General features: G+C 60.4%; 2 protein-coding genes across 6 annotated transcripts; both read left to right on the top strand.

Annotated features, from left to right (window-relative positions):
• The first annotated feature begins 1,128 nt into the window (after positions 1-1,128).
• On the top strand, positions 1,129-16,846 carry ALDH3B1 (aldehyde dehydrogenase 3 family member B1). 3 transcript variants are annotated; one of them, XM_066387714.1, is made up of 11 exons: positions 2,261-2,635; positions 2,676-2,694; positions 5,695-5,857; positions 8,801-8,911; positions 9,030-9,150; positions 10,149-10,234; positions 10,632-10,713; positions 12,424-12,810; positions 13,332-13,498; positions 14,981-15,080; positions 16,212-16,846. In XM_066387714.1, the coding sequence occupies exons 3-11, from the start codon at positions 5,696-5,698 to the stop codon at positions 16,400-16,402; spliced, it is 1,407 nt and encodes a 468-aa protein (XP_066243811.1). In that variant the 5' UTR covers positions 2,261-2,635; positions 2,676-2,694; position 5,695; the 3' UTR covers positions 16,403-16,846. The 3 variants fall into 3 exon arrangements, with proteins under 3 accessions (XP_066243898.1, XP_066243811.1, XP_066243724.1); XM_066387801.1 differs by lacking the exons at positions 2,261-2,635; positions 2,676-2,694 and adding an exon at positions 1,129-1,239; XM_066387627.1 differs by having other exon boundaries at positions 2,635-2,694.
• Positions 16,847-18,124: 1,278 nt separating this feature from the next.
• Positions 18,125-22,467, top strand: NDUFS8 (NADH:ubiquinone oxidoreductase core subunit S8). 3 transcript variants are annotated; one of them, XM_066387883.1, is made up of 7 exons: positions 18,125-18,276; positions 19,547-19,604; positions 19,684-19,734; positions 20,218-20,307; positions 20,399-20,571; positions 22,079-22,207; positions 22,293-22,467. In XM_066387883.1, the coding sequence occupies exons 2-7, from the start codon at positions 19,547-19,549 to the stop codon at positions 22,422-22,424; spliced, it is 633 nt and encodes a 210-aa protein (XP_066243980.1). In that variant the 5' UTR covers positions 18,125-18,276; the 3' UTR covers positions 22,425-22,467. The 3 variants fall into 3 exon arrangements, with proteins under 3 accessions (XP_066243980.1, XP_066243970.1, XP_066243991.1); XM_066387873.1 differs by lacking the exon at positions 18,125-18,276 and adding an exon at positions 18,294-18,512; XM_066387894.1 differs by lacking the exon at positions 18,125-18,276 and adding an exon at positions 18,579-18,697.
• Positions 22,468-24,664: the final 2,197 nt, after the last annotated feature.

Raw genomic sequence — 24,664 nt, 5'->3', positions numbered from 1 at the left:
ACCCTCCCGCCCTGGACTATGAGCTGGCACTGGGGGACCAGGCAAACACCGCAGGTGTGGCCTGCAGGACAGGGAACTGACCAAGGCCGGAAGTTCCTTCCCGCCTGATCCAGGCCACAAACATTCACTGTCATGCCCCCCCCCCCCCAGGGAGGGGCAGCCAGGCCTCCCTCACTGTTTTCCCATGATTTTCTTCTATAATAGGTTTTAACTTTTTGGTCTTACTATGAAATAAGAGATGTCCTCATAGAGAAGCAAACAGGAGAGATGAATGCAACATTGCTCCCAACTCAAACGCCCTGCAACAGCTCCCGGGGTGCGGAGAAGCCAGATTGCGTCACCCCGTACTATGTCCCAAACAGGAGCGTGCTGGGCCCACTGTGCACTCACCTGACACCGCTTCCCAGCGCTGGGGCAGGTCGTCACCCTTTTAAAATTTTTATTTCATTTTTTATTGATTAATTTTTAGAGAGCAAGGAAAGGAGAGAGAGAGAGAGATTAATCTGTTCCTGTATGTGCCCTGACCGAGGATAGAACCCACAACCTTTGCGTATCAGGACAATGATCCAACCAACCAACCAACCAACCCGTCCAGCCAGGGCTCTTCACCAATCTTTTTAAATGTAAACGTAAAGCCATGGGGATGATGACCATCACAAGTTGCTGGGAAGTCCTCCAGCTGCCATGTGTCCAGGACCCTGCCCAGTACCGGGCAGAGTGGATGGTGCCCCCTCAGATGGGGGGAGCTTCGCTGCTAGTCCAGGTTACGACCCCTGTGCCAGGAGGTCATGCCTCTTTGGGGACCTTCCAGGATGTTCTCGAATTCATGACAAGTTCAGTAGCCCCTGCAGGGGGACATCCCTGGCCAGGGAGGGGCCCCTCAAGATCCTGCAACACCCCTACCACTCACCAGTACCTCCGCAGGTGGCTCCCTGCTTTGCTGTGTGGCCTTAGACCAGTGGCTATCCCTTTCTGGGCCTGATTCTCAGCCAACAGCTTCCAGGCGCATCCCCAGCCCAGCCCCACCTTGCACCAGCTCTGTCTCGGCCTCTGCTTGGCTCAGCTCCAAACAACAGGGCAGGGCTGTCACATGCTGAGCCACGTGACAGGCAGCGGCTGGGGGTTCCATCCCACACGGAGGACGGGGGCCTTGCACCCCCTCACCCCTGTCCCAAGTGGCTGAAGCCTCCAGGGGCAACCGAAGCAGGTGTGGGCCAGGAGACCCCTCCTAGCCTCCAGGTAGGCAGGGGGAGCAGGGAGGGGGGTGCAGAGCTTCTCCCAGGACTCAGGGCGGCCCGGGGGGTCCAGGCCAGGTTCCCAGGGCACTAAGGCACAAGAGCGGCGGGGGGTGGTTGCAGGCCTGGGGTAGCAGGCACGGGGCGATGGCACAAAGGATGTTCCTGCCCCCACACCTGTAACCGAATCACCGGCCTGCGTGACACCAGCAGCTGCTTGGAAATCACCCCCCTTTGTGTTGGCCCCAACGTGTGTGACCGACGTGGGGGCCAGGGCCAGTCAGAGGACGGGCCTCCTACCCGGTGCAGCTCAGGCACCTGAGGAGCAGGAACACAGGAGCCACCACGGTGACACTTGTCATCGTGACAGCTACCCCAGAGAACAGAGGGCTGCGCTCTTCCCCGGGAAGGGGGCGGAGACATCCGCAGCAAGCGTCCAGCGTGGGTCCCAGCCCTGCCGCACATGCCCCGTGTGGTCAAGTCCCGTCCCCTCTCTGGGACTCCATTTCCTCATCACACAACGTCAGGCTGTAGGACAGTCTCCATGAGAGGGTGCTAGACGCGGCGGTGTTGACTGACACAGACACGCGGAGGGCGTGGACCCTGAGATTGTATTTCTGGACTCCGGCCATCTTTGCGGAGGGGGAACGCCGGCTTGGGGGTGGGGCAGGGCGGAGTCTGCCCACCACACACCGTAATTCCCGGGCAGCCCCTTTGGCTTCCCCTTCTCCGGCCAGTCCTGGGTCCTCACCATCAGGCCGCAGGCGAGACCCCGCAGCTGAGAGGCCCTGGAGACCCGCTGTGTGGTGCTAGCCAGCCACTGGCCCTCTCTGGGCCCTGGCTCCGCTGTGATGTGGGAGAGGCTCTTGAGGCCCCTGGGGGGTAGGTAAAATTTCCTGAGGCTCATAGACCAAAGGCAGAGTCTGATAATTCTATCATTACATCAAGAGTCATTAAGGGGGGGGGGGGGGGAGAGTCATTAAGGGAACACGTGAGGCACGCCCTGGGCAGAGGCAAGATGACCTGGGTGTGTGGCAGTTGCTAAGGGGTTGTATAGGCCTGGCCAAGATGGCTGGGGACCCCGGGCTGTGACCCGTCCCACACGTGGAAGGAGAAATGCCTTCCGTGCGTGCCTGGGGAAGGGCAGAGCCTGTTCTAGGACCAGCACAGGTGGAGGGGTCGATAGGACAGTCTCGGGGGGGTTCAGGGGAAGCAGCGTCTCTTCTGGTCCAGACCGGGCTCGGGAGTTCAGCCGCAGTCGTGTCACGCTGAGGGAGGTGGCCCCGAATCTCAGCCCGGGCACCAGGCCAGCGCAGCCCCGCCCCAGGCAGGGGCCGGCCCAGCCTTGGACATTTTGTAACGGCCCAACCGCCAGCAGAGTGGGACGGCAGGAGGAAGGGCCGCTTGGCAGGAGGAAGGGCCGCTTGGCAGGAGGAAGGATCACTTGGCAGAGGCTCAGGTACAGTGTCCCGGGGAGGCCGGGGAGACAGAGGCTGGCAGCGGGGGCCCAGGCCCCGGGGGGTGGGCGGGCTCTGGGCTCTGGGCTGCTGGCTGTCCAGGCAGGCAGGGCCACTCAACGGCCACAGACACACACTGGCTTTGTCCTCACAGGACTCCTCTGCCTGCCTGGTTTTCCCCCAGGCCCCAGGGGAAGCAGGCCTGTCCCTTGTTACTATCAAGTGATTTAACAACTCCTGGCCCACCCCACTCTCGCCCAGAAGCAGCAGGTCCAGAACAGAAAAAGCCAAGTGGGCGGTTGAAGCGGGGACCGGCCTGCCAGCCCCCGGGCCTCTGGCTCCGCTCAGCCCGAGGAGGGGACTCCCAGGAGCAGTGAGGAGGCGGGGGCCAGGGAGCAGGGTACACACAGCACATCTGTCCACCCTGGCTGGTGCCACTTGCCACTGACCGCCCGGCCCGTGGGTCTGCTGTTCAGGCTGACCCAGAGCTGTCCTCTCTCCCTGGGGTCAGGCTAGCCTGCTCCCTGCCCAGCCACTGGTGGGCGAACGGGCGTGGGGTGGGCAGCTTTCTGCTCCTGAGGGTTCCCGGTTTGCAGGAACTGAAAGAAGCCGGGGTCCCCACCCCCTCCTGTGGGGAGAGGAACAGTGCCCTCTCCGGGCTGTGGCCGCGGTTAAACAGTCACGCAGAGGCAGGCGATGGCACCCGACTTTCTTATGAACTTAGGCAGCTCAGACGTGCCCGGGGGGGGGGGGGGGGGGGGGGCTCCGGAGCACCAGTCCCATCTGATGTGGGGACCTCCCATTTGTGGGTCCTCTGTGAGGTCACAAGCCCCGTTTGCCCCCAGATCCCGGGTGGAAGGCAGCCTCGGTGCCTCTGCTTGCCTGGGCACTGCCCAGCTCCCTGTCCCTCAACGGGCAGCCCTTGGGGGCCTCCGTCCAGAGTGACCAGCCAGCAGAGGGCAATATCAGCTGAGTTTGCCTCGGTGTTGCCAGGAGAGGCTGCCGGAAGGTTCCATTCAGACCTCCACCTCCTGCAGAGCTGCCCCGCCCCTCACCTGGCGCTGAGTTGCAGCACTCAAGGGGCGTGCCTTACATGCTTGTGGGTTCTGCAGCGACTCTAGTGAGTGTGCAAACAACCCCAGGAGGCTGGAGAGGGGTGCGCTGTGCCACCAGTGCCCATCAGCAGTCCACCAGTGGGAGGCGGATAGCAAGGGCCGGGCCGGGGAGGGACTGGACCTGCAGGGCGCCCAGTGGAGTAGGCACAGTGACAGCACACCTGCCCGAGCACTTCTGGGCACAAATGCCATGCTTCACGTGGTGTTACATCCTTTAATGCTCAGGACGACAGCCAGGGCTACGTCATCCCCACTTTGCAGACAAGGGACTGGAGGTGGAGGGAGGGTGAGTGCCGTGCCCAGGCCAGGCCACTAAGAGGCCGAGCTGGACACGGGCCCAGGGGCAGGTGCAGAGGCTGGCGGGGCTCCTGCTTCTGGGTCCCGGCACCAGCCTGGGCGCCACCCTTCCGGGAAGAGAGTCAAGCCTGAGGCCGAGAGGGGCTCTGAGACTGTCCCCCCGCTCCCACATTGCCACCTACCCTAGGGGTCATGGTGTCTGAGGTGACTGCCCGGTTTCTTCCAAGCAGAGCAGGAAGCTTGTGGGGTCAGCTTGGTCCCCAGTCACACACAGAGGGACAGCCGAGGGCTGCAGCCAGGCTGTCAGCGCAGAGTGCTGGTTGGGTCAGGCCATTCGGCTGGGTAGCAGGCTCAGCCTTCGGGGCCATGGAGCCTTCCGGAAAACCGAGGGCTATGGTGACAGTGGGCACTTAACTGTAGCTGGGAGCCTTGGAGGCGCTGGCGCCCAGGCCTGGGCTCAGAGGTGGCCTCGCCTTTGATAAACACCTTGTCAGCGGGTAGGTGCCAGCCCCTGACAGATGAGGAGCTTGGGGAACCAGAGCCGAAATGACAGGTCCTCCTCCCCGTCCAGTCCAGCGGGAGGGGTGGGGCAGGAGGGGGAGATCCAGGGAAGGGGGAAAGGATGAAACCAAGTATTTATTACACAGCATGACCCAGTGTGCTGGGGAGCGGAGCCAAGAGGCCCTGGGAGAGAGTGTGCAGCGAGCAACCAGGGCGAGCTGCCTGGAGGAAGCAGCAGGCAGGCTGAGACACGAAGGAAAGGAGTCAGGAAGGGCAGGAAGGAAGGGTCCCCATGGGTCCTTGGCACCAGGCTAAGGGGTGATTGCATCAGAGAGCTCCTCTGTTGGGTTCCAGGTAAACAGGTGGAGGCCCAGGGGAATGCTGGGCCCCCACCCCACCTGCCAGCCATGGCTGATGACAACATGGAGGCACGACGGCCTCTCCACCCCTTGTCCTTGCTATCCCCTGCTTCCCAAACACGGAGGCCGGCCACATTGCGCAGCAGGGCTCTTGGGGGCTGGGGTTCTTCCCGTCTTGTTGGGGAGCTGGGAAACGGGGAGAGCAGGCCACTAGCCTTTGTCACCCAGCCTTCTGAGCCACTGCCAGCCCACCTGGCCTCCCTGGGCAGTGCCGCCAGGCAGGGGCAGTGGGCACAGAGCACTGTGTCTGGAATGTCCCCAGGTGGCGGGCGTGGGCGCACCTCTGCTTATTGCACTCCTGATTGCTCCGGGCCTGGCGGGGAGCGGGCAGCACCCTGTCCAGGAGGGGCCACGGCGTGGGGCTGGTTTCTCTTGGTTCCCTGGCTGCCTGCCCACCTTAGGGGCTGTGGAGCAGCTGTCCCCAAGCCCACACCTGTCCTCAGGGTCCAGGACTTCCTGGCCACTGGCCAAGGGGAGTGGTCTGTGTGTCTGTCGTTGGTGTGTGCCCAAGGTTTGTGTGTGCACATGTGGGCATGTGTGTAAGCATGGCCAGCCTTGGCTCTCTGGGTTATATGTGAGTCCCGGGGGGGGGGGTGTCTGTGAGTGAAGATAGGAGGGTGCAGGCAGAGGTGGGGTGGGTGCCCCGACCCACGCTCCCTTCCCCCTGCAGGATGAACCCCTTCGAGGACACTGTGCAGCGGCTCCGGGAGACCTTCCACACTGGGCGGACGCGGCCGGCGGAGTTCCGGGCCGCCCAGCTCAGGGCCCTGGGCCGCTTCCTGCAGGACAACAAGCAGCTGCTGCAGGAGGCGCTGGCGCAGGACCTGAAGAAGGTGTGGGGTGGCAGGGGAGGCGGCAGGGGCGGGAGGCTGGGACAAGGGGCTTGGGGACAGCTGCATCCTCCCTGAAGTGGAACTAAAAGCCTATCCAACTCCAGCCCTTCCCTGTGCCATAACCTGCCCTTCTGCTTCCACCCTCTCATTCATTTCTTCATTCGCTCGACTGTTTACTGAGCGCCCCTTTGCCAGGTCCTGGTTTGGGATCTGGGGATGCGACAGAGGTTAAAACAAAGTGCCTGTGCCCAGCAAGCTGGCCTTCTGACAAAACATGACAGTGCATAGTCACGCCGTGTGTCGATGGTGATGAGTGCCCTGGAGACACACTCCCAGTGTGCAGGGGACAAGCGAGGGCCAGGATCAGGGTGCTGCTTCATGCTGGGGGTCAGAGAAGGTTTCTCTGAGAAGGTGGCATCTGTACAGGGACCTAAAGGAGGAGGGGAAAGAAGCCACATGGATATTGGGGAAAGGGCAGCAAGTCCAGCATCTGCAAAGGCCCTGAGGCAGGTGGTTTTTGGTGTGTGTTTGTGCTTGAGGACCAACCATCAAGGAGGCCAGCATGGCTGGAGTACGAGAGGCAAGATATACAAAAGATGAGGTCCAGGGAGGTGGGTCACACCATGCAGGGCGTCATAGGCTAGAGGACTTCAGTTTCACGTGATACAGTGGGCATCATGGCCTCTATCTAAAGCCTGAGGGCCTGGGGACTTAGACCCTCCCAGCTCCAGCAGCAGCCATGGCAGGACTCCAAGAAATGCACTTTCTCGTAGGCAGCCCACTTCCCACCTTTCAGCTAAGAGGCCCACCTGCTTAGCTGTCCCTACGCAGCTGTCCAGGGGGCTCTCTGGAAAAAACCCAGCTCATGGGCATGTTGCAAAGGCCACAGTGTCCACACCCACCCCTTTCACCTCACCAGCCAGCCCCTCACCACCTGGAACCACCAGGGCCAGGCCCGTGGCTCCTTGTCAATTGGCAAGGTGGCTATTTTGATACTTAACACCTGGGAAGGGCTCGCGGTGCGTGTCGGCTGCCAGCCAGCCCCTGTGGTCACCCCTATCTCCAGGGGATAGCAACAGTCCCATGTTGGCTGGTGCTGAGTGCTGAGCTTGTCTTAGTCCTGAGCCCTGAGTGCGACCCAGGAAGGGCCTGCGGCCTCCTGAGCCCACACATGGGACTCTACACTGACCCCTGCAGGTCACTCCTTGTTCCTCCCAGAGGCTGTGTAGACCCTCAAGGGTCAGCCAGCCCACATGCTACTCTCCTCCCCCCCTTTGCCAGAGGGTCTGCCAGCCGCTCCACGCAGGTCGTGGTGTCGACGCTGACGCCGGCAGGGCCTGGGTCCCTTAGCCATCTCCTTGGGAGCCGCCCCATTCACATGCATCCGGCCAAGTGCCTACTCCGTCCGTGGAGCAGTTACTAATTTTGAAACAAGTGCCTAACAGCTTCTAGAGTCACAAGTGAGGCACACCTATTCCAAGGGGACAGCAAAGCCTGGTCACAAAGACTTGTCCTGAGGACATGGCCTCTTGGCAAAACTTGCTTCCTTTCTTAGTGTCCCCAAACATTCTCTTTACCTCGACCATAGCCAGGTGACACCCAGGCCCCTTCATCTGCCCTTTCTGGAATGATCTGTTGTCCTATTTATGAAACCAGGTCTCCTGACTATAGACTCCTGGGCTCTCCCTGCACGGCAAGTGGCTCATTCACTGGGCCTGGTGGGGGGACACTGGCACCCCGCTAAGCTTCTTCCACCGCCCACCTGCTGGCCTGGCTCCCCCTCCCACTAAGACCTGAGCCGACTGTCTGTCTGGTCCTTCTCCCCTCTCCCCGGGCTCAGGTTTCATTCCCACCTCTCATCCCAAATCCTCAAGGCTCCCCCCACAAAGGGAGCAGCAGCCCAGAAAATCTACCGGGACCCCTTCCTCTGATTTTGCAAGCTCTGTCCCCAACCCAGTAGGTGGCCCCTGCCCTGCCCTGCCCTGTGTAAATCCTCTCATTTAACCCTAACAGGCCTTCCAGGTACAGGAGGCTCAGAGAGGGCACACACACATCCCTGGCTCAAAACAGTCTAATCTCAGTCCAGCCCAAACCTCACTCAGGCCATAGGTGACCTATCAGGTGTAGCGGTCAGGCCCCACAGCTCCCTGGGCTGGAGCAGGGGCTGCCCCTACTCTGCTTGACAGTCTGTATCCCAGCTGCCTGGCCCCATCACCTTGCCCACTCTGCTCCTGGCTAATCAGGAACATAGTGAGCCCACGCCCACCTCAGGGCCTTTGCATGTGCTGTGTGTGTTCTCTGCCTAGAATATCCTGCCTCTGTATATTCATGGGCTCCTTTCTTCACTGCTCAGATGTAATCTTATCCCAGAGGCCGGCACTGACCACCTGGTATAAAACAGAGCAAACACACACATACATGCACACCTTCACACTCACTCTTACACCCTTACACCCTTACACAGACACTCACTTGTGCTCTTGCACACACATGCCTACTTGTGCACACACGCTCCAGCAATCTCTGTCCCCCTTACCCTGTTAATCTTTCCTTTGCACTGTCTCGTCCTGATGTGGTCTCATTACTATGTTGACTGTCCCTGTGACGACAGCACCATGGGACAGGTTTTCTGTTTCTCCCACTGCTGCCTCCCTGGCTCAAGAGCAGCGCCTGCACTCTGCACGCACTGAGTGAACGCGGAGCGAGTGGATGAATGAGGAGATCAGAGCAGGCTGCGCAGAGAGGAGGCTGCGCCCTCCCCAGGTCTCGGGCCGCCTGCCCACCCTGGTCCTGGCCCAGGCCCTGACCCTGTCCCTCCCCAGGTCTCGGGTCGCCTGCCCACCCTGGTCCTGGCCCAGGCCCTGACCCTGTCCCTCCCCAGGTCTCGGGTCGCCTGCCCACCCTGGTACTGGCCCAGGCCCTGACCCTGTCCCTCCCCTGCAGTCAGCCTTTGAGTCGGAGGTGTCTGAGATCAGCATCAGCCAGGGTGAGATTAACCTGGCCCTCAAGAATTTGCAGGCCTGGATGAAGGATGAGGAAGTACCCAAGAACCTGGTGAGCAGGCCCGGGGCCGGGGGTTTCCCACTGGGCAGCCCCTGGGTGGGGGAAGGTGGTGCTGGGGTGCTAGGGGCTCAGCCCCCCACCACTCACCGCCACACCGGCCCGGGCACAGGCCACGCAGCTGGACTCTGCCTTCATCCGGAAGGAGCCCTTTGGCCTGGTGCTCATCATCGCCCCCTGGAACTACCCCCTGAACCTCATCCTGATGCCCCTGGTGGGCGCCCTCGCAGCAGGTGAGAGCCAAGCCTTCGCCTTCCACCTGTCCCCTCCTTCCCGGCCTCAGGGAGCCCACAGAGCCAGAGAGGAGCGGGGAGCTGGCACCAGGCGGCTAAGAAAGTCTGGCTCACATCTGGCTCACCACCCCCAGGCTATGTGGCCTTGGGCCTATCATGTCACCTCTCTGAGCCAGATTCCGGTTTTTTTCTTCTTCTTTTCCAAGTGAGAGGAGGAGAAATAGAGAATCAGACTCCCGCATGTGCCCGGACTGGGATCTACCCAGCCACCCCTGTCTGGGGCCGATGCTCTGCCCATCTGGGACCATGCTCACAATGAAGCTATTTTTTTTTTTTTTTTTTTTTTACAGAGTCAGAGAGAGGGATAGACAGGAACGGAGAGATGAGAAGCATCAATCATTTGTTTCTCATTGTGCATTGCGACACCTTAGTTGTTCATTGATTGCTTTCTCATATGTGCCTTGACCGTGGGCCTTCAGCAGACCAAGTAACCCCTTGCTGGAGCCAGCAACCTTGGGTCCAAGCTGGTGAGCTTTGCTCAAACCAGATGAGCCCGCGCTCAAGCTGGCAACCTCGGGGTCTCGAACCTGGGTCCTTCCACATCCCAGTCCGACACTCTATCTACTGCGCCACCGCCTGGTCAGGCAATGAAGCTATTTTTAACACCTGAGGCTCCACAGAGCCATCCTCAGCATCCAGGGCTGATGCACTTGAACCAATCAAGCTATGGCTGTGGGAGGAGGAGGAAGAGGAGAGAGAGAGAGAGAGAGAGAGAGAGAGAGAGAGAGAGAGGAGGGGGGGAGAAGCAGATGGTCGCTTCTCCCGTGTGCCCTGAGAATCGAACCTGGGACAGCCACATGCTGGGCCGACGCTCTACCACTGAGCCAACCAGACAGGGCCAAGAGCTAGATTCTTCACCTCCAGGTGTGAGGAGTGAATGTAAACCTGGAGTGGCTGCCCCTCCTGCAGCTCTCTCCCTGCCCTGCTCTGCCCTACAGGGAACTGCGTGGTGCTGAAGCCCTCAGAGATCAGCAAGAACACCGAGAAGGCCCTGGTCGAGGTGCTGCCCCGATACTTGGACCAGGTGCGCAGAGGCAGGCGGCCCCCGTGGGCTGGGCGGGACCCAGTCTCCAGCCTCACTCTGCCTCCTGGGGGTTGCGTGGCATGGCTAAGTCGCCTCCCCTTTCAGCTCTGCTTTCCCTCCTAATAAAACAGAAGGGTGGCAATCACGGCAGTGTTCTGAGGAGCCTGTCTCCCAGGGGTCCCCGCCTGTCTGCTGCTGGGCCCTGCTCCCAGCCGTGACCTCAGCCCTCCCACCAACCCTGCCAGACCTTGACCCCTGCTCCTCACCTCACTCGCACTCAGCCCACCGAGAGCCCTGGCAGCCCTGGTCAGGCCAGGCAAGAGGGGAGCAGGCCACCCTCGGGCTGCCTGGGCTGGGGCCCCAGGGGGCGCCCTGAGCCGCCTGCCCCTCTCTGCAGAGCTGCTTTGCCGTGGTGCAGGGCGGGCCCGAGGAGACGCAGCAGCTGCTGGAACACAAGTTTGACTACATCTTCTTCACAGGTGACAGCCTGCTGCAGGTGGCTGGGGTGGGGGGGGGGTGCAGGGCGGGAGGGGTGGGGGTGGGGTGCAGGGCGGGAGGGGTGGAGGCCTGCACCTGCCCCACCCTGAGGGGTCCTGTCTCCAACCCTGAGAGAGGCCACAGGGACCTAGGCAGAGGCATGGGTGCTGGGTCGTGCCGCTGGGCTGCAGGCCAGGCTTGCTTCTCTCCCTGGGGAAGGCGGGGAGCAGCCTGGACCCCCGGGACCCTCAGGAGGGCTGGGTTCCATCCCCCAGACATAAGCCCCTCCAACAATGGCAGTCTGACGTGTCACAGAGTCTGTCCAGGCTGAGCTCCTGCTGTGCTGGGCGCTTACTCACCACCCCACTGCCCCCTAGGCCCGTCTGGCGGGCGGGACAGCTGAGGAGTCAGAGGCTAGGCTAGAGTGACAGGAGATTCGGTGCCCGGCCTGGGTCAGCCCACTGGCCAGGACTGGGGGAGGCTGAGGAGTCAGAGGCTAGGCTAGAGTGACAGGAGATTCGGTGCCCGGCCTGGGTCAGCCCACTGGCCAGGACTGGGGGAGGCTGAGGAGTCAGAGGCTAGAGTGACAGGAGATTCGGTGCCCGGCCTGGGTCAGCCCACTGGCCAGGACTGGGGGAGGCTGAGGAGTCAGAGGCTAGAGTGACAGGAGATTCGGTGCCCGGCCTGGATCAGCCCACTGGCCAGGACTGGGGGAGGCTGAGTTTGCTTCTGGCCCCGAGTCAGAATCAATCTCAGTGGTCACCTGCCGTCACTCTGGCCTGTGCCTAGGTGACCCAGACACCACCTGGCTTCAAGCGACCGGGTGAAGCTTCTAAAAGAGATGACAGGGCCGAGATGCGGCGGCCACACCTTGAGGCCAGGGCCCTGGAGGAGAGATGGCAGAGAGGCCGCAGCCGTGTCCGAGCCTTCTTGCCGGCCCGCGTCCTGCGTCCTGAGCCATCTCCACATGAGAGGGGACGGGCCGTCTCCGCCTTTCTCCTCCTCACACCCTGCTCTGAGCCCAGGACAAGGCCCGTCTGCCATCCCCTCGGCTGACAGGGAGGGCCGCTCCGGGAGCAGGGAGGCTGCGGTCCCTGCTCTGAGCCCAGGACAAGGCCCGTCTGCCATCCCCTCGGCTGACAGGGAGGGCCGCTCCGGGAGCAGGGAGGCTGCGGTCCCTGCTCTGAGCCCAGGACAAGGCCCGTCTGCCATCCCCTCGGCTGACAGGGAGGGCCGCTCTGGGAGCAGGGAGGCTGGGGTTCTCAGCTGCTCCTGCTGACTTTGGGGGTGAGAGGAGGAGGAGGCAGCCAGGAGGGCGGAAGCCCCTCCCCGGCCAACACAGCGCACAGCTCAGTGGGCTCAGGTCTCGGCCCCCAGGACAGAGGGTGCAGAGGAGGCAAGCCCCAGGTGGCCGGCTTTGGGCCAGGTACCCAGGGAGCCTGCACAGAGGCGCAGGGGAGCCCGTGAGTGAGTGTCTCCACAGGGGTGGGCAGGGCGTCTGAAGCGGGGTGGGGGACATGCCCAGGGGCCTGCTGAGGCAGTGGCTGGCCAGGGAAAGCCGGGTGCAGCCTGGCACCACCCTGACTCAACCACCTCTCCAGGGAGGTGTAGGGCAGGAAGTGAACCCACATGAGGGTTCCGAGTCCCCTGGCTGAGGCCATTCCACCCGGTCCAGGTGAATAAAGGTCACTCTGGATTTTTTCCACGCACAGGGAGCTCTCAAGTTGGCAAGATTATCATGGCCGCAGCCGCCAAGCACCTGACGCCCGTCACGCTGGAGCTGGGGGGCAAGAATCCCTGCTACATAGATGACAACTGTGACCCCCAGACCGTGGCCAATCGCGTGGCCTGGTTCCGCTACTTCAACACGGGCCAGACGTGCGTGGCTCCCGACTACATCCTGTGCAGCCCCATGATGCAAGAGAAGCTGGTGCCCGCCCTGCAGAGCGCCATCACCCGTTTCTATGGCGAAGACCCCAGGAGCTCCCCGGACCTGGGCCGCATCATCAGTGATAAGCATTTCCAGCGGCTCCGGGGCCTGCTGAGCTGTGGCCGTGTGGCCATTGGGGGCCAGAGTGACGAGAGTGACCGCTACATTGGTGAGTCCCGCTCTCCCGACCACGGGAGCCTCAGGCTAAGGCCCTTCCACACTGGAGGCCACAGCGGGGCCCCAAGTCTGGGCCCCAAAGTTCCCACGCCCCACTGCCAAAGCCCTGCTGGGTCCACGGCTCTGGTGCCACGATTTCGTGACACTAACGCCACATGTCCCCATGGTTTGAGCCGGGTCCCCAGCTTCCGTCCCGCCATCTGCTGCTCCACGGGCTGTGACCCCAGGTCCCGTGAGCCCACAGTCCCCGTCCTGAGCACCCACTGGGCTGTCATTGCAAAGCAGCCCCGGCTCAGGGGTGACCCTGCTGCGCCACCAGGCTGGGGCCTGAGACCCAGTCACCCCGCGACTGTCTGACCGAGGCTGGGGTTCTCTGGGCCCAGTGCCCAGTCACTCCCTGGGGACCGTGGGGAGACTCCCCTCCCTAGAACATTCCCGAGCCTGGAGTTCGGGTCCCCGGGGCCCTGCCGAGGCCCCACGCCCGGGACTGAGCCGTCCACGGTGCCTGCACAGCCCCCACGGTGCTGGTGGACGTGGCGGAGACAGAGCCGGTGATGCAGGAGGAGATCTTCGGGCCCATCCTGCCCATCATGAACGTGAGGAGCCTGGACGAGGCCGTTGACTTCATCAACCGGCGGGAGAAGCCCCTGGCGCTGTACGCCTTCTCCCTCAGCGACCAGGTGGGGGCTCGGGCAGGCTCGGCAGGGGCGGGACAGAGGTGGGGACAGCCCTCAAGGGCAGGTGTTCGTAGCCCCGGACACACCTCCCCTTCTCATCCAGCCATTGAGAGATTCCTCGATGACAATGTTTTTCTAATAAACTTTTTATTTTGGAACAAGTAGACTTACATAAAAGCAGAGATAGCCCTGGGACTGGGCACCCCACAGCAGTTACCCCAGTTAGGGGCCCTTACAACTGAGAAGCTGATGCTGGTGCAGGACTGTTACCTAGACTTGATGTGGATTCCACCCGTTTTTCCTTCTATGCCTGGATCCAAGCCGGGTCCCATGTTGCATTTCATTGTCATGACCCGTCTGGCCTGTGATGGTCTCTTGGCGTCACTGGGAGCTGCCCATCCACCACTTCCTTTCTGGGCCCACAGGCCGCCCAGGCTCCTGTGCTCTCCCTGCCCAGCCCCGGTCAGCCATTCCCCCAGGAGCCCTGGTCCACCTGGGTAATGTTCACTTTAGCAAGTGCAACACAGGCTTTTTGGAATGGGGGTCATTCGGCATAGTCGCTTTCAAGCTTTTCTGACTGCACAGCCCTGGTCCCAGGACACGGTGACACCTAAGACACACGTCCCACTCACCCCAGGTGACTTGCCTTTACTCGTGTTGAAGCACTGACACCTCCCACTCCATCTTCTGTGATCATGACTGCTGGTCTCACCTGCCCTGAGCCCACTGAGGGGGGTGGGGGCCCATCTACCCACCGTCAGACAAGCCCTGACCCAGCTCTTATCTGAGGGTCACACGCTGTATATATAACACAATTTAATGTCAACTAGTCCCTTTCCCTCTCATTCTTATTTTTTAAATTGATTTTAGAGAAAGAGCAGCATTCATTTGTTGTTCCACTTAGCTGTGTGTTCACTGGTTGCTTCCTGCACATGCTTCCCCGTCAGGACGGGGAATCGAACACGCAGCCTTGGTGTTATGGGATGACGTTCTAACTGTCTGAGCTAACCAGCCAGGGCCTCCCTCTCATCTTCAAATAAACATATAGACTGAAGAGAAAAGGCTTTCATAGGGCCAAGTACAGACCAAGCTCATGTTTCTAAAGTAGCAATCTGACCACGTGGTCACATCTGACCTCCCTGTGCTGTACATCACACAGCCCCCAAACCCCCACTTCCTGTCCCTCGGCTTCCCCACCTGCCCCCCACTCTGCCTGGGGCGCCCTCTTTCTAATCTCTGCCTGCATGACTCACACACCCCTGACCTCCCGCCACCTCTCCCTAAAAACGCTGGTTCCCACCGCTGCTTCGGGACCAAGTCTCTCCCAGCACCCTGCACGTGACAGCAGATGCCTAGGAAACACGTCCTGAGTTGGGAGTTTGGTCCCTGCGGCCCTGAGGGGGCTGGGCAGAGCCCCTGGGACCTGTGGGCAGCAGGCTGGCTTCCTGCAGCCCAGCCACTCAGCTCCTTGCTGCTTCTTCCCAGGTGGTCAAGCAGGTGCTGGCCCGGACCAGCAGCGGGGGCTTCTGCGGGAACGACGGCTTCATGCACCTGACCCTCAGCAGCCTGCCTTTCGGAGGAGTGGGTAGGTGTGGGCAGAGCCCTGCGTTCTTCTCTTCCCTGACGGCCCCTCAACCCGTCCATCCTGCTTCCCTCCGCAGTCTGGACAGAACCTTCCAGACCTGCCTCTCTGGGCTGGCACATGGAGGTGGGAGTCTGACCCTACTACTCCCAACGAAATCCCCCAGCGCTCCCAGCCCCCTGGGGATCCAGCCAGGCCCTACTCACAGCTTCCGTAGACTGGCCCTTCCTGATCCGGCCCCTGGTTCTGCTCCAGCCTCCTCTCCTGGCCCCCCTGCCTGCAGCCCTGGCCACACTGAGCTCTGCCCAGACGCTAACATGCCACAGGTCAAGCACCTGCAAGGCTCTCTGAGTTTTACTCAAGTCTGGGTCCCCCTTCCCCATACCCACCCTCTTCTGGTCAATTCCACATTCCTCAGACTTCACTGGCTGCTGGAAACCCTCCCTAATTACCCCCACCTCCACCAGGCTGGGTCCCCTGGGCCCAGTGTGGAAGCTGCCTCATCCTTGACTGCCTTCCTACTTAGACGCTGAGAACCCACTCGCCCAATCCCCCACAACTCTAGGAGGTGGGGACCACTGTCACCCCATGTCACACAAGAGGAGACCAAGGCAAAGACCTGCCCAAGTAGACACAGCCAGTTCAAAGCTGAGCTTCAATCCCGGAGAACCGCTCCAGAATCCATATTCTTTTTTTTTTTTTTTAGATTTTATTTATTCATTTTAGAGAGGAAAGAGAGAGAGAGAAAGGGGGGAGGAGCAGGAAGCATCAACTCCCATATGTGCCTTGTCCAGGGAAACCAGGGTTTTGAACTGATGACCTCAGAATTCCAGGTCAACCTTTATCCACTGCGCCACCACAGGTCAGGCAGAATCCACATTCTTGACCACTGTCCCCCCGATTTGCCCTAATACCTGGCATGGCTCCTGGTGTCCCCAACATTTACTGAGCTGGTGCCAGGCTCAGGGCTAAGCCCTTTACCCACTGTCTCCATGATGAGGCAGCCCATTTTACAGATGGGGAAACCGAGGCTCATGGGGTAAGGTCACACTATGTGATTGGCAGAGCCATCTTTCTGACGTCATCTCGGCCGGCCACTGGGGCCTGACGGCCATGTCCTATGCCACTCTATAGGTGCCAGCGGTATGGGCGGCTACCACGGCAAGTTCTCCTTCGACACCTTCTCCCACCACCGCGCCTGCCTGCTGCGCAGCGCTGGGATGGAGAAGGTCTACTCCATCCGCTACCCACCCTACTCACCACGCAACGTGAAGCTGCTGCTGACGGCCATGGATACCCAGGGCTTCAGCTGCACCCTACTCTGAGCCCGCCTCGGGCACCAGGGGACCGAGTGTCCCTCCCAGTGCATGTCCAAGTCCTCCGCTGCCGCCTGGGGCTGGTGGTGATGTGGCCTAGAGGCCAGGGCACATAGAGGGAAAGACCCACCAAGGCCACAGCCCTGCCCGGCCCAGTGCTGGCCGGCTCCCTCCTTGGGCTGCCCCTTCTGGCCCTCAGCCTCCTCCTTCAGCCACCCTCCAGCTGGGACGGCTAAGATGAGGGAGCGTGGAGAACCTCCACGCCTGTGTCCTGGGAGAGGGCCAGCACGGCCACCTCTGAGCCACCCCTTCCTGTGGGGGGTGCCGCAGAAGGGGCGCTGACATCTGGTCCAGACCACGGCATGCCACCCTGTCCTGAGCTGCCCCCGATGACTAACAACGAGTATGTCCCATACGGTTGTGAGCTTAATAAAGACGAGTGGCTGACCCTGAGCTCCAAACGTCCTGTCTCTTCACTGAGGTGGGGTGAGGCCCCCTCGCTCATCCGTCTCCCCAGGCTGAGGGGCCTGTGGCAGGATCTTCCTGCCCTTCAGCTCCGGCTTCTCCGGAGCTCTGAGCACACTCCTGTCTCCCAGGTGGCCAGCCCCAGGAGCCTCTAAACCATGTCCCGCACCAGACTCATCCTATTCTCTGTCCTGCTCATCCTTCAGGGCTCTGACCCTTCTAGGGCATAAAGCCCAACTACCCGCCTCCTGCTCGACACCCCCTTTCTTCGCCCACGTCCTACCTTTCGGCAAGTCTGGATGACTTGATAACACCACACCACTTCCCTGATCCTCACATTAATCACTGCGCGCTGGGGTCACTCATAACCCCCCCTCCTCACCCCCCAGGCCCGGTCCTTCCCTCGGCATAGCCACTGATCTTCCCAAAGCACATGGGACCTTGCCAGCCCTCGGCCTGAAACCCTGCAGAGGGTCCCTGTGGCCCACAAGTCTGGACCAGTAACAGTCCTTGGGAAGCTCTGCTGAGGCCCTGTGCCCGCACACCTGGCCTGTCCTGGTCCTCTTCTACCGCTTCTAATGAATGCAACACGTCCTTCTGGGGAGGACTTCTGCACACACGCTGGGCATGCTCCCTCTCTGCCCTTCTTGTCCTGCTCAACTCCTACTCCTACCCGCCTTCAGCTTGAACATCACCTCCTCCAGAGCCTTCCCTGACCACCTCCCACACCCCCCCCCCACACACACACACACACGCATGTGGCTTCAGGGGCCTTTCAGTGTCCGCAGCCTCCGCTGTCCTGCACACAATTCACTGAGAGGAGCACAGGTTCGGTGACCGATGTGTGCCGGGGCTCCCGAGTCATCTAGGCACAGGTGCGGGTCAGGCAGCTGCACTTTGCAGCTCTACAGCTTGGGTTAAGTCCATGCCTCCGTTTCCTCATAGGTAAAGCGAGAATAATCGTTCCTCCACCCAGGGCTTCTGTAAAGGTTGAATAAATCCGCGTGGGTGAAGGTTTAGGACAGAGTACGCACGGCTCCCGCATTTAGTCACCGCCATGAGGGTCTCTCACCACCACCATCACACACGCCCGGCGGAGACCGACCCGGAGCCGTTTCCTAAGCCACGCCCCGGATATCCCGCCTCCAGTGTCTCGGAGTCCTCGCTTACTGGCCTCCCCAATCAAACATGGCAGCATCCTACATAACTTCAGGCGTCTGCTCTTCCCTAACCAATTGGAGGAAAGGTGCCTTTACATCCCGCCTTCTTCGGTTGCGCCGCCGGCCAATCAGACAACATGTTTAAGAGTCAACGCGAAGAAGGCGAAACCAGCTGGCCCAATGGCTGCGTCCCAGGGTTGAGGCCCCGCCTCTTACCGACAGGCAGCTCCGCAGGGGAAGGAGCGGCAACGCTTCAAGGTGGGTGTTCGGGGCTGGGCCACCGAGGCCGGGCCTGGGCAGTGCGGTGTAGGAAGCGAGGGTGGTGTCCCTGTTGGTCCCGCTGGCTCCGCGCCCGTGCTTCATCCCGGTTCACTCACGACCCGCGGTCCCCGTGTCCTTGAGCGTGCAGCAGACGGACCGGGAAGCTGGTGTCCGCAGGGCGCATGCGACTCCTGCGTCCTTCGGGTCAGAGATCATGGGAAAGAGCGAATAAGGTGTTGGTTTGGGTGCCTGGCTCTTAAGTCAGTGGTCAAAAGAATTGGGCCCGTTAGAGGTCACAGGTCACGAGAGAGGCACTTTTAAGCGCCGGCTAAATGCCTGGCTCTGGGCTGAATAAACCCTTGGCATGTCGTGACTCCCTTCGTTCTTAGGATTTCCCATTTCTCATACGAGAAAACAGGTCGGGTGATCTCACCTGCCTAAGGTCACTTGGCATTCTGAGAGACAGTTCCATGGGGGAAGGAATTTGATCTTGAGGGTTATTTAAGTGTCAGGTTTCCAGTGGGGTGGGGAGCTGAGGGTGAAGTGAGGGGTCCAGATTGGTTCAGGTCCTGATGCCAACCTGCTAGTGTGTGACCTTTGGGCAAGTCATTCAACACAACCGAGCTGCAGCTTCTCATCTGTGCCTCTCTCATGGGGTCTTTGTAAGGACAAAATGAAAGTGCCCGTGGCCCCTAGCTCCTGTAGGGAGCTCACAGCCAATGCTGGTGGCAGCTGGCCATGCTGTTCGGGTGGGATGTGAGGGAACGAACGGGAGGGGAGAGATGAGACGGAGGAGCATTGTGGGGAAGGGAGGAGGGATGATTTCAAAGGTTTCTTACAAGGTGCCTGACCTATGGTGGTGCAGTGGGATGAAGCGTCGACCTGGAACACTGAGGTCGCCGGTTCGAAACCTTGGGCTTGCCCGGTCAAGGCACATATGGGAGTCGAAGCTTCCTGCTCCTCCCCCTTCTCTCTCTCTCTGTCTCTCTCTCTCTCACACTCCTCTCTCTCTAAAAAAAAGGTTTCTTACAAGGTGAGATAGATAGCACTTGGGTCTCGGGCTGAGCTCAGGCAGGTTGGAGGGCTGGGAGATGCCACACCTGAGGACAGTTGGAGGGCTGACAATGCCACACCATCTATGCCTGTGACAGTGAAGTTAAATGATACAGTGGCCCTGAGGTCAAGGGTCAGAGCTCCTACAGAGCCAGAGTTCCGGGGAGGCCGGGTCTGGGACCCACCACCCCTCCCTCCCTTTTCTTGCCCACAGATGCGCTGCCTGACTACAGCCATGCTGCTTCGGGTCCTGGCCCGTGCTGCCCGTGCAGGTAGGACCGAGGGAGCCTTTCCTGGGCGTGGGTCCCGGCCTGAGGTCGCACCAGCACAGCATCACCCCTTTTCTTTCAGGGCATCCCAGTGCCCGGAGCCTCCACAGCAGCGCAGTGGCAGCCACCTACAGTGAGTCCCAGGGCACCTGGAGCCTCAGGCTTTCCTGATCATGGTCCTGCCAGAGGCAGGGGAGGAGGCCTGGCATTGCCAGGGCCTTCCCTACTGTGAACTTAGGTTTCCATTCTGTAAAATGAGGATAGTGATCAAGATTTGTCGGAACAGTGTCTGTCGTTGCAAGGGGTTGGGGTGCCTTCCCTGTGGCTACTCAGTGTGATCTCAGAGCTCCCCTGCATGAGGGGGGAGGGAGCTGCCAGGTGTGAGCTCCAGATGCTCATACCTCTTCCCAGACCCCTCCACTCCTGAACTTAGATGGCCACACAGGTACAGGAAGAAGCAGGAAGGTTTAGTGAATGAACAGCCCCTGGGGTAGGGGCCCAGCCGTTGTACCTGCCAGAAGGGTGGGGCCTCATCTCCCTGAGCTATATTCTGGGGCATGGGGGAAGGTGAAACTCCCTGCCACTGCCATGACATTTCTACTTGCATCCTCCGCAGAGTATGTGAACTTGCGAGAGCCCTCTATGGACATGAAGTCGGTGACTGACCGGGCAGCTCAAACCCTGATGTGGACAGAGCTCGTCCGAGGTGGGCCGTTTGGGGAGGGCCCGATGGGCTGGGGTGGGCACCAGTGGTCAGGGATGAGGGGCTCCGCCTACCATGCCCATGCTGCGCACAGGACTGGGCATGACCCTGAGCTACCTGTTCCGGGAGCCAGCCACCATAAACTACCCGTTTGAGAAAGGTCCGCTGAGCCCTCGCTTCCGTGGGGAGCACGCACTGCGCCGTTACCCGTCTGGGGAGGAACGCTGCATCGCCTGCAAGCTTTGTGAGGCTGTCTGCCCTGCCCAGGTGAGCCCCCAACCCCAACTGACTGCCACCCGGCCCCTGCCACCGGGAGAGGGAGGCCGCAGCCTGCCGCCGAGGGGGAACAGCCCTGAGCCCAAACTCTGGCCCCCCGGGTGTGTGTCTCCAGTCCCTCTCTGAGCAACTTCCCCCTGTGAGTGGGAACCAGAACTTGTCGCTAGGGCCGACTCAGAGTCCGTGAGTCAATGGGGTAAGCTTCCAACCCCGAGCAGACCACGTGACACCAGGGGTTCCTGTCCTTGGAGGTCTGGTCAGGGCTGTGAAACCCAGGCCTGTGAGCCACAGGGCGGCACCCAAGGGTCTCCCATTTTCCCCAGATGAAGCAGCAGTTTCAGGAGCCCTGCCTGTGCGCCTGTCATGGGGCCAGGCCCAAGGACACGCATCACAGCTGAGGCCCTCGCCATCCCTGGTTACTGGTCACTGGAACCCCCGTGTTTGGTTCTATTGGGAGGTCCCTCATGGGCCACCCAAAGTCAGGGCTTGTTAGTGTATAAAGAGAAAGATACAGTCGGGGTACACAGACCCATGGCGAGTCCAGCAGGAGCCCCCAGGCACAGTGACCCCCTCCCGATGGCTACGCCAGGCCACATCTCCATGCCTCAGGAAGGCATCCTTTCCGAGTCCTAGCTCATGTCCTGGACCGCTCCTGGGCCTTCCAGGCCACAGGCTGTAGCCGTGATATCTTCAGTCCAACCACCCACCTGGAGCGCACGGGAGAACCAAAGCAGTAATAACTGACGCTGCCGGGTGGCCGGTGCCATCCACAGGCCGGGCCTGTGCCCGGCTCACGACTTATCTTGACAACAACTTCGACTCTGGGAAGGAGAGATTATTACCACCGTGTTTATAGATGAGGAAACTGAGGCAGAAAGATGAGGCTGCCACTCAGAGGACCCACTGGAAATGGTGGGCGTGTGGAGGCCTTTGCCACGCCACTTTGAAGGTCATGCTGGCTGTGGGAGGCCTCAGGCCAGCCATTTATCAGCTGGCACAAGGCTGTACCTAGGAACTGACAGGCTCTGCCTGTCTCTTGCTGTGTGGCTTTGGGAAGCTCCTCAACCTTCTGAGCCTGTTTTCTCATCCATCAAATGGGGAGAACTAGACGTAAGTGGGAGGGTTGTTCAACACACCGCATCTCCTGCAGGCCGGGCCCCTCAGGGCTCCAGGTGACGCAGCAAACACACCAAGCAGCAGCCCTGTGGGACTTATGCTCTTGGTTAACAGAAGACAGGGAAGATGTCATCTAGGGCAAATGCTAAGAAGCTGACCAGACAGCCATGACGGGCAGGCGGCCTATTGGGAGAGGATACAGGAGAGGCGGATATGGGCTGACAGTGGAGACAGTTGGGCTGTAAGCCCCTGGGGGGTGACCCCCCAGAAGGGGGCAGGCGAGTGCAGCCCTGGGGGTGGGAATGAGCAGTCTGGCATGAGCTCTGTGCCTGGCGGAGCCTGGCAAGGCTGATGGGTGACAGTACCCTGCACCACCCCCCAGGCCATCACCATCGAGGCGGAGCCACGGGCTGATGGCAGCCGCCGGACCACCCGCTACGACATTGACATGACCAAGTGCATCTACTGCGGCTTCTGCCAGGAGGCCTGCCCTGTGGATGCCATTGTCGAGGTGAGTGGGCCCCGGGGTGCGGGAAGCTGGGGCACAAGCTTGTTGGGGGGGCCTAACACGGCTGTGCCTGCACCCACCCCTGCAGGGCCCTAATTTTGAGTTCTCCACGGAGACGCATGAGGAGCTGCTGTATAACAAGGAGAAGCTGCTGAACAATGGGGACAAGTGGGAGGCCGAGATTGCAGCCAACATCCAGGCCGACTACCTCTACCGGTGATGCGTCCCACCCCCAGCGGCCCAATAAAGAAGCTTTGACCTTCCTGCCGTCTCTCATGAATTCGCTACCTATGCTGGGATGGCCATGGCTTGACCACAGCCTGTGGATTCCTCCAGGTCCCTCAGTGGGACCAGTTGGGCCAGGCCAGCCTTCCTGTGGGACCCTGGGACCTGTCGGGCTCACCTTGGGGCTGGGCTCCAGCCCAGAGCAGCCCTGTTGGCTACACATCTTTCCAGGAATTTTCCTCAGGGCAGCAGGCCTACAGTCAGCTCCAGTCTGCTCTTCCCATAATCCTGCTGTCCCCAGGGTTACCGACGATTAAGACGCTAGGGACACAGAGCCTCCCAAGGCCTCAGGCAGGAGTGCGTCAAGTGGCACAAACTCAGAAAGGCCAGCTCATCCTGTTGAAGGTCAGGCTGAAGCCTGCTCTGGGGGTGACAGTCACGAGATGGTGACACAGGCCTTGCTGCCCCTGAGCTGGCCCTGTCTCACCTCCAGCCACATCCCCTTTTCTCCCCGAGTTCCCCAGACTAGGCCGTTGGCTTGGCCTCTGCTCGGGACTTCCTGCCTTGCAATCCCAGCAACGTGGTGTGGTTCCCTCTGGGGCCACATGCAAGCCAGTGCCAGTGCAATAGCCAAAATGAGCCCCCTTGAAGTCCGTGCTAAGCACAGAAAGGACTTCAGTGTATTCTCAGAGGTGGTGAACTGGCTCAGAGAGGGGAAGTGACTGGCTTGGGGTCACAGCAGGGAAGTGACTCACTCGGAGTCACAGCCCATATCAGGTGGATAACCTAACTCCGCTTTGAAAGCTCCCAGTCCCCCCTTCTCCATCATTTCCAAGAGCACTTTTTACAAAACATTTCCAAGGTGCTTCTTGGAAAGAAGTGGGGAGGGCATTCTGGGGACCGTAAGTGTGGGAAATACTCCAGTGTCCCTCCACTTGGACGGACACAGGGTCAGCACGGTCGAAGCCCTGAGACATCCTGCAGCAAAGACGCCCAGACTTGCCCAGCTCGTACCCAGCTCGTCCCTTTTCCCCAGATCGCTGCTGGTACCTGGGCCACGCTGGACCCCACCACTGGCCAAGGCTTGGGGCCCCCACAGCCCGAGGAACAGGCACAGAGGTGAGGCGTTAAGTGCAGGACCCAGAGGGAAGCCTGGAGCCCAGGAAATGTCTGAGTCCAGGCCACGGCTAGCCCTACAGAAACAGTCCTAAGAGGCGGGCTTAAGAATCCCAAACCACTTCTAATTCCACTTTTCCCAGAGGACTAGCAAGAGAGCGTTGGCACGGAGCCCGTGTCCGTACACAGGTAAAGAGAGCACTTTTGTTAAACAGCCTGTACCCAGCTCCTGATGTGGTTCTTTCCCTGACTGATGGGTATTTTCTGTGTCAGGACTGCAGCTCTAGCACCCTTTCATAACAATCGAGTTCATCTCCCCTGCACAGAGCGTGCTGACCTGGGGCCACCTTCCCCACACGCCGGTGCTCAGTTGGGTTGTGTTGCCGGTCCCCTCTGAACAGCCCCATGACCCAGAACACTTCCCTTGGACCTTGGCTGTGACTCAGTTTCCAGTCCTGGTTCTGAGGCCCCATTTGCTCACCGCCCCTACCCCTCAGCGGCCCTTGCAGTGTGAGGCCCCTGGTACCTCTAGGCCCCAGTGGATACAGCCCCGGCTTGTCCAAAGTGCAGGCAGCCCAATCTGCGGTGGCGAAGTGGATAAAGCGTCAACCTAGAACACTGAGGTGGCTGGTTCGAAACCCTGTGCTTGCCTGGTCAAGCCACGTACAGGAAGTAACTACTATGAGTTGATGCTTCCTACTTCTACCCCCTTTCTCTCGCTTTCTCCTCTTTCTAAAAATCAATAAATAAAAATTTTAAAAACATATCAACTTTTAGTCTGACCTGTCTGTGGTGGCGCAGTGGATAAAGTGTCAGCCAGGAATGCTGAGGTTGCTGGTTTGAAACCCCTGGACTTGCCCGGTCAAGGCACATATGGGAGTTGATGCTTCCTGCGTCTCCCTCCCTTCTCTCTCTTCTCTAAAATGAATTAATAAAAATCTTTTTTTTTTAAAAAAAGTGCAGGCAGCTAAGCAGCTGTGAACCTCAGTTTAGGGGTGCCAGGACACAACGAACCCCCTGAAGCTATATCAGAGCAAGGGCACTGGACGCCCCTGCAGCCAGCGCAGCAACAACTAAGAGCGGGGCATTGCCCAGCACCTGCGGGGCCCAAGACAGGCA

Source organism: Saccopteryx leptura, chromosome 1, assembly GCF_036850995.1.
Source record: "Saccopteryx leptura isolate mSacLep1 chromosome 1, mSacLep1_pri_phased_curated, whole genome shotgun sequence".
Classification (NCBI taxonomy): domain Eukaryota; kingdom Metazoa; phylum Chordata; class Mammalia; order Chiroptera; family Emballonuridae; genus Saccopteryx; species Saccopteryx leptura.
The sequence above is the reverse complement of the archived record's forward strand: the minus strand, read 5'-3'. Positions and strand labels throughout refer to the sequence as shown.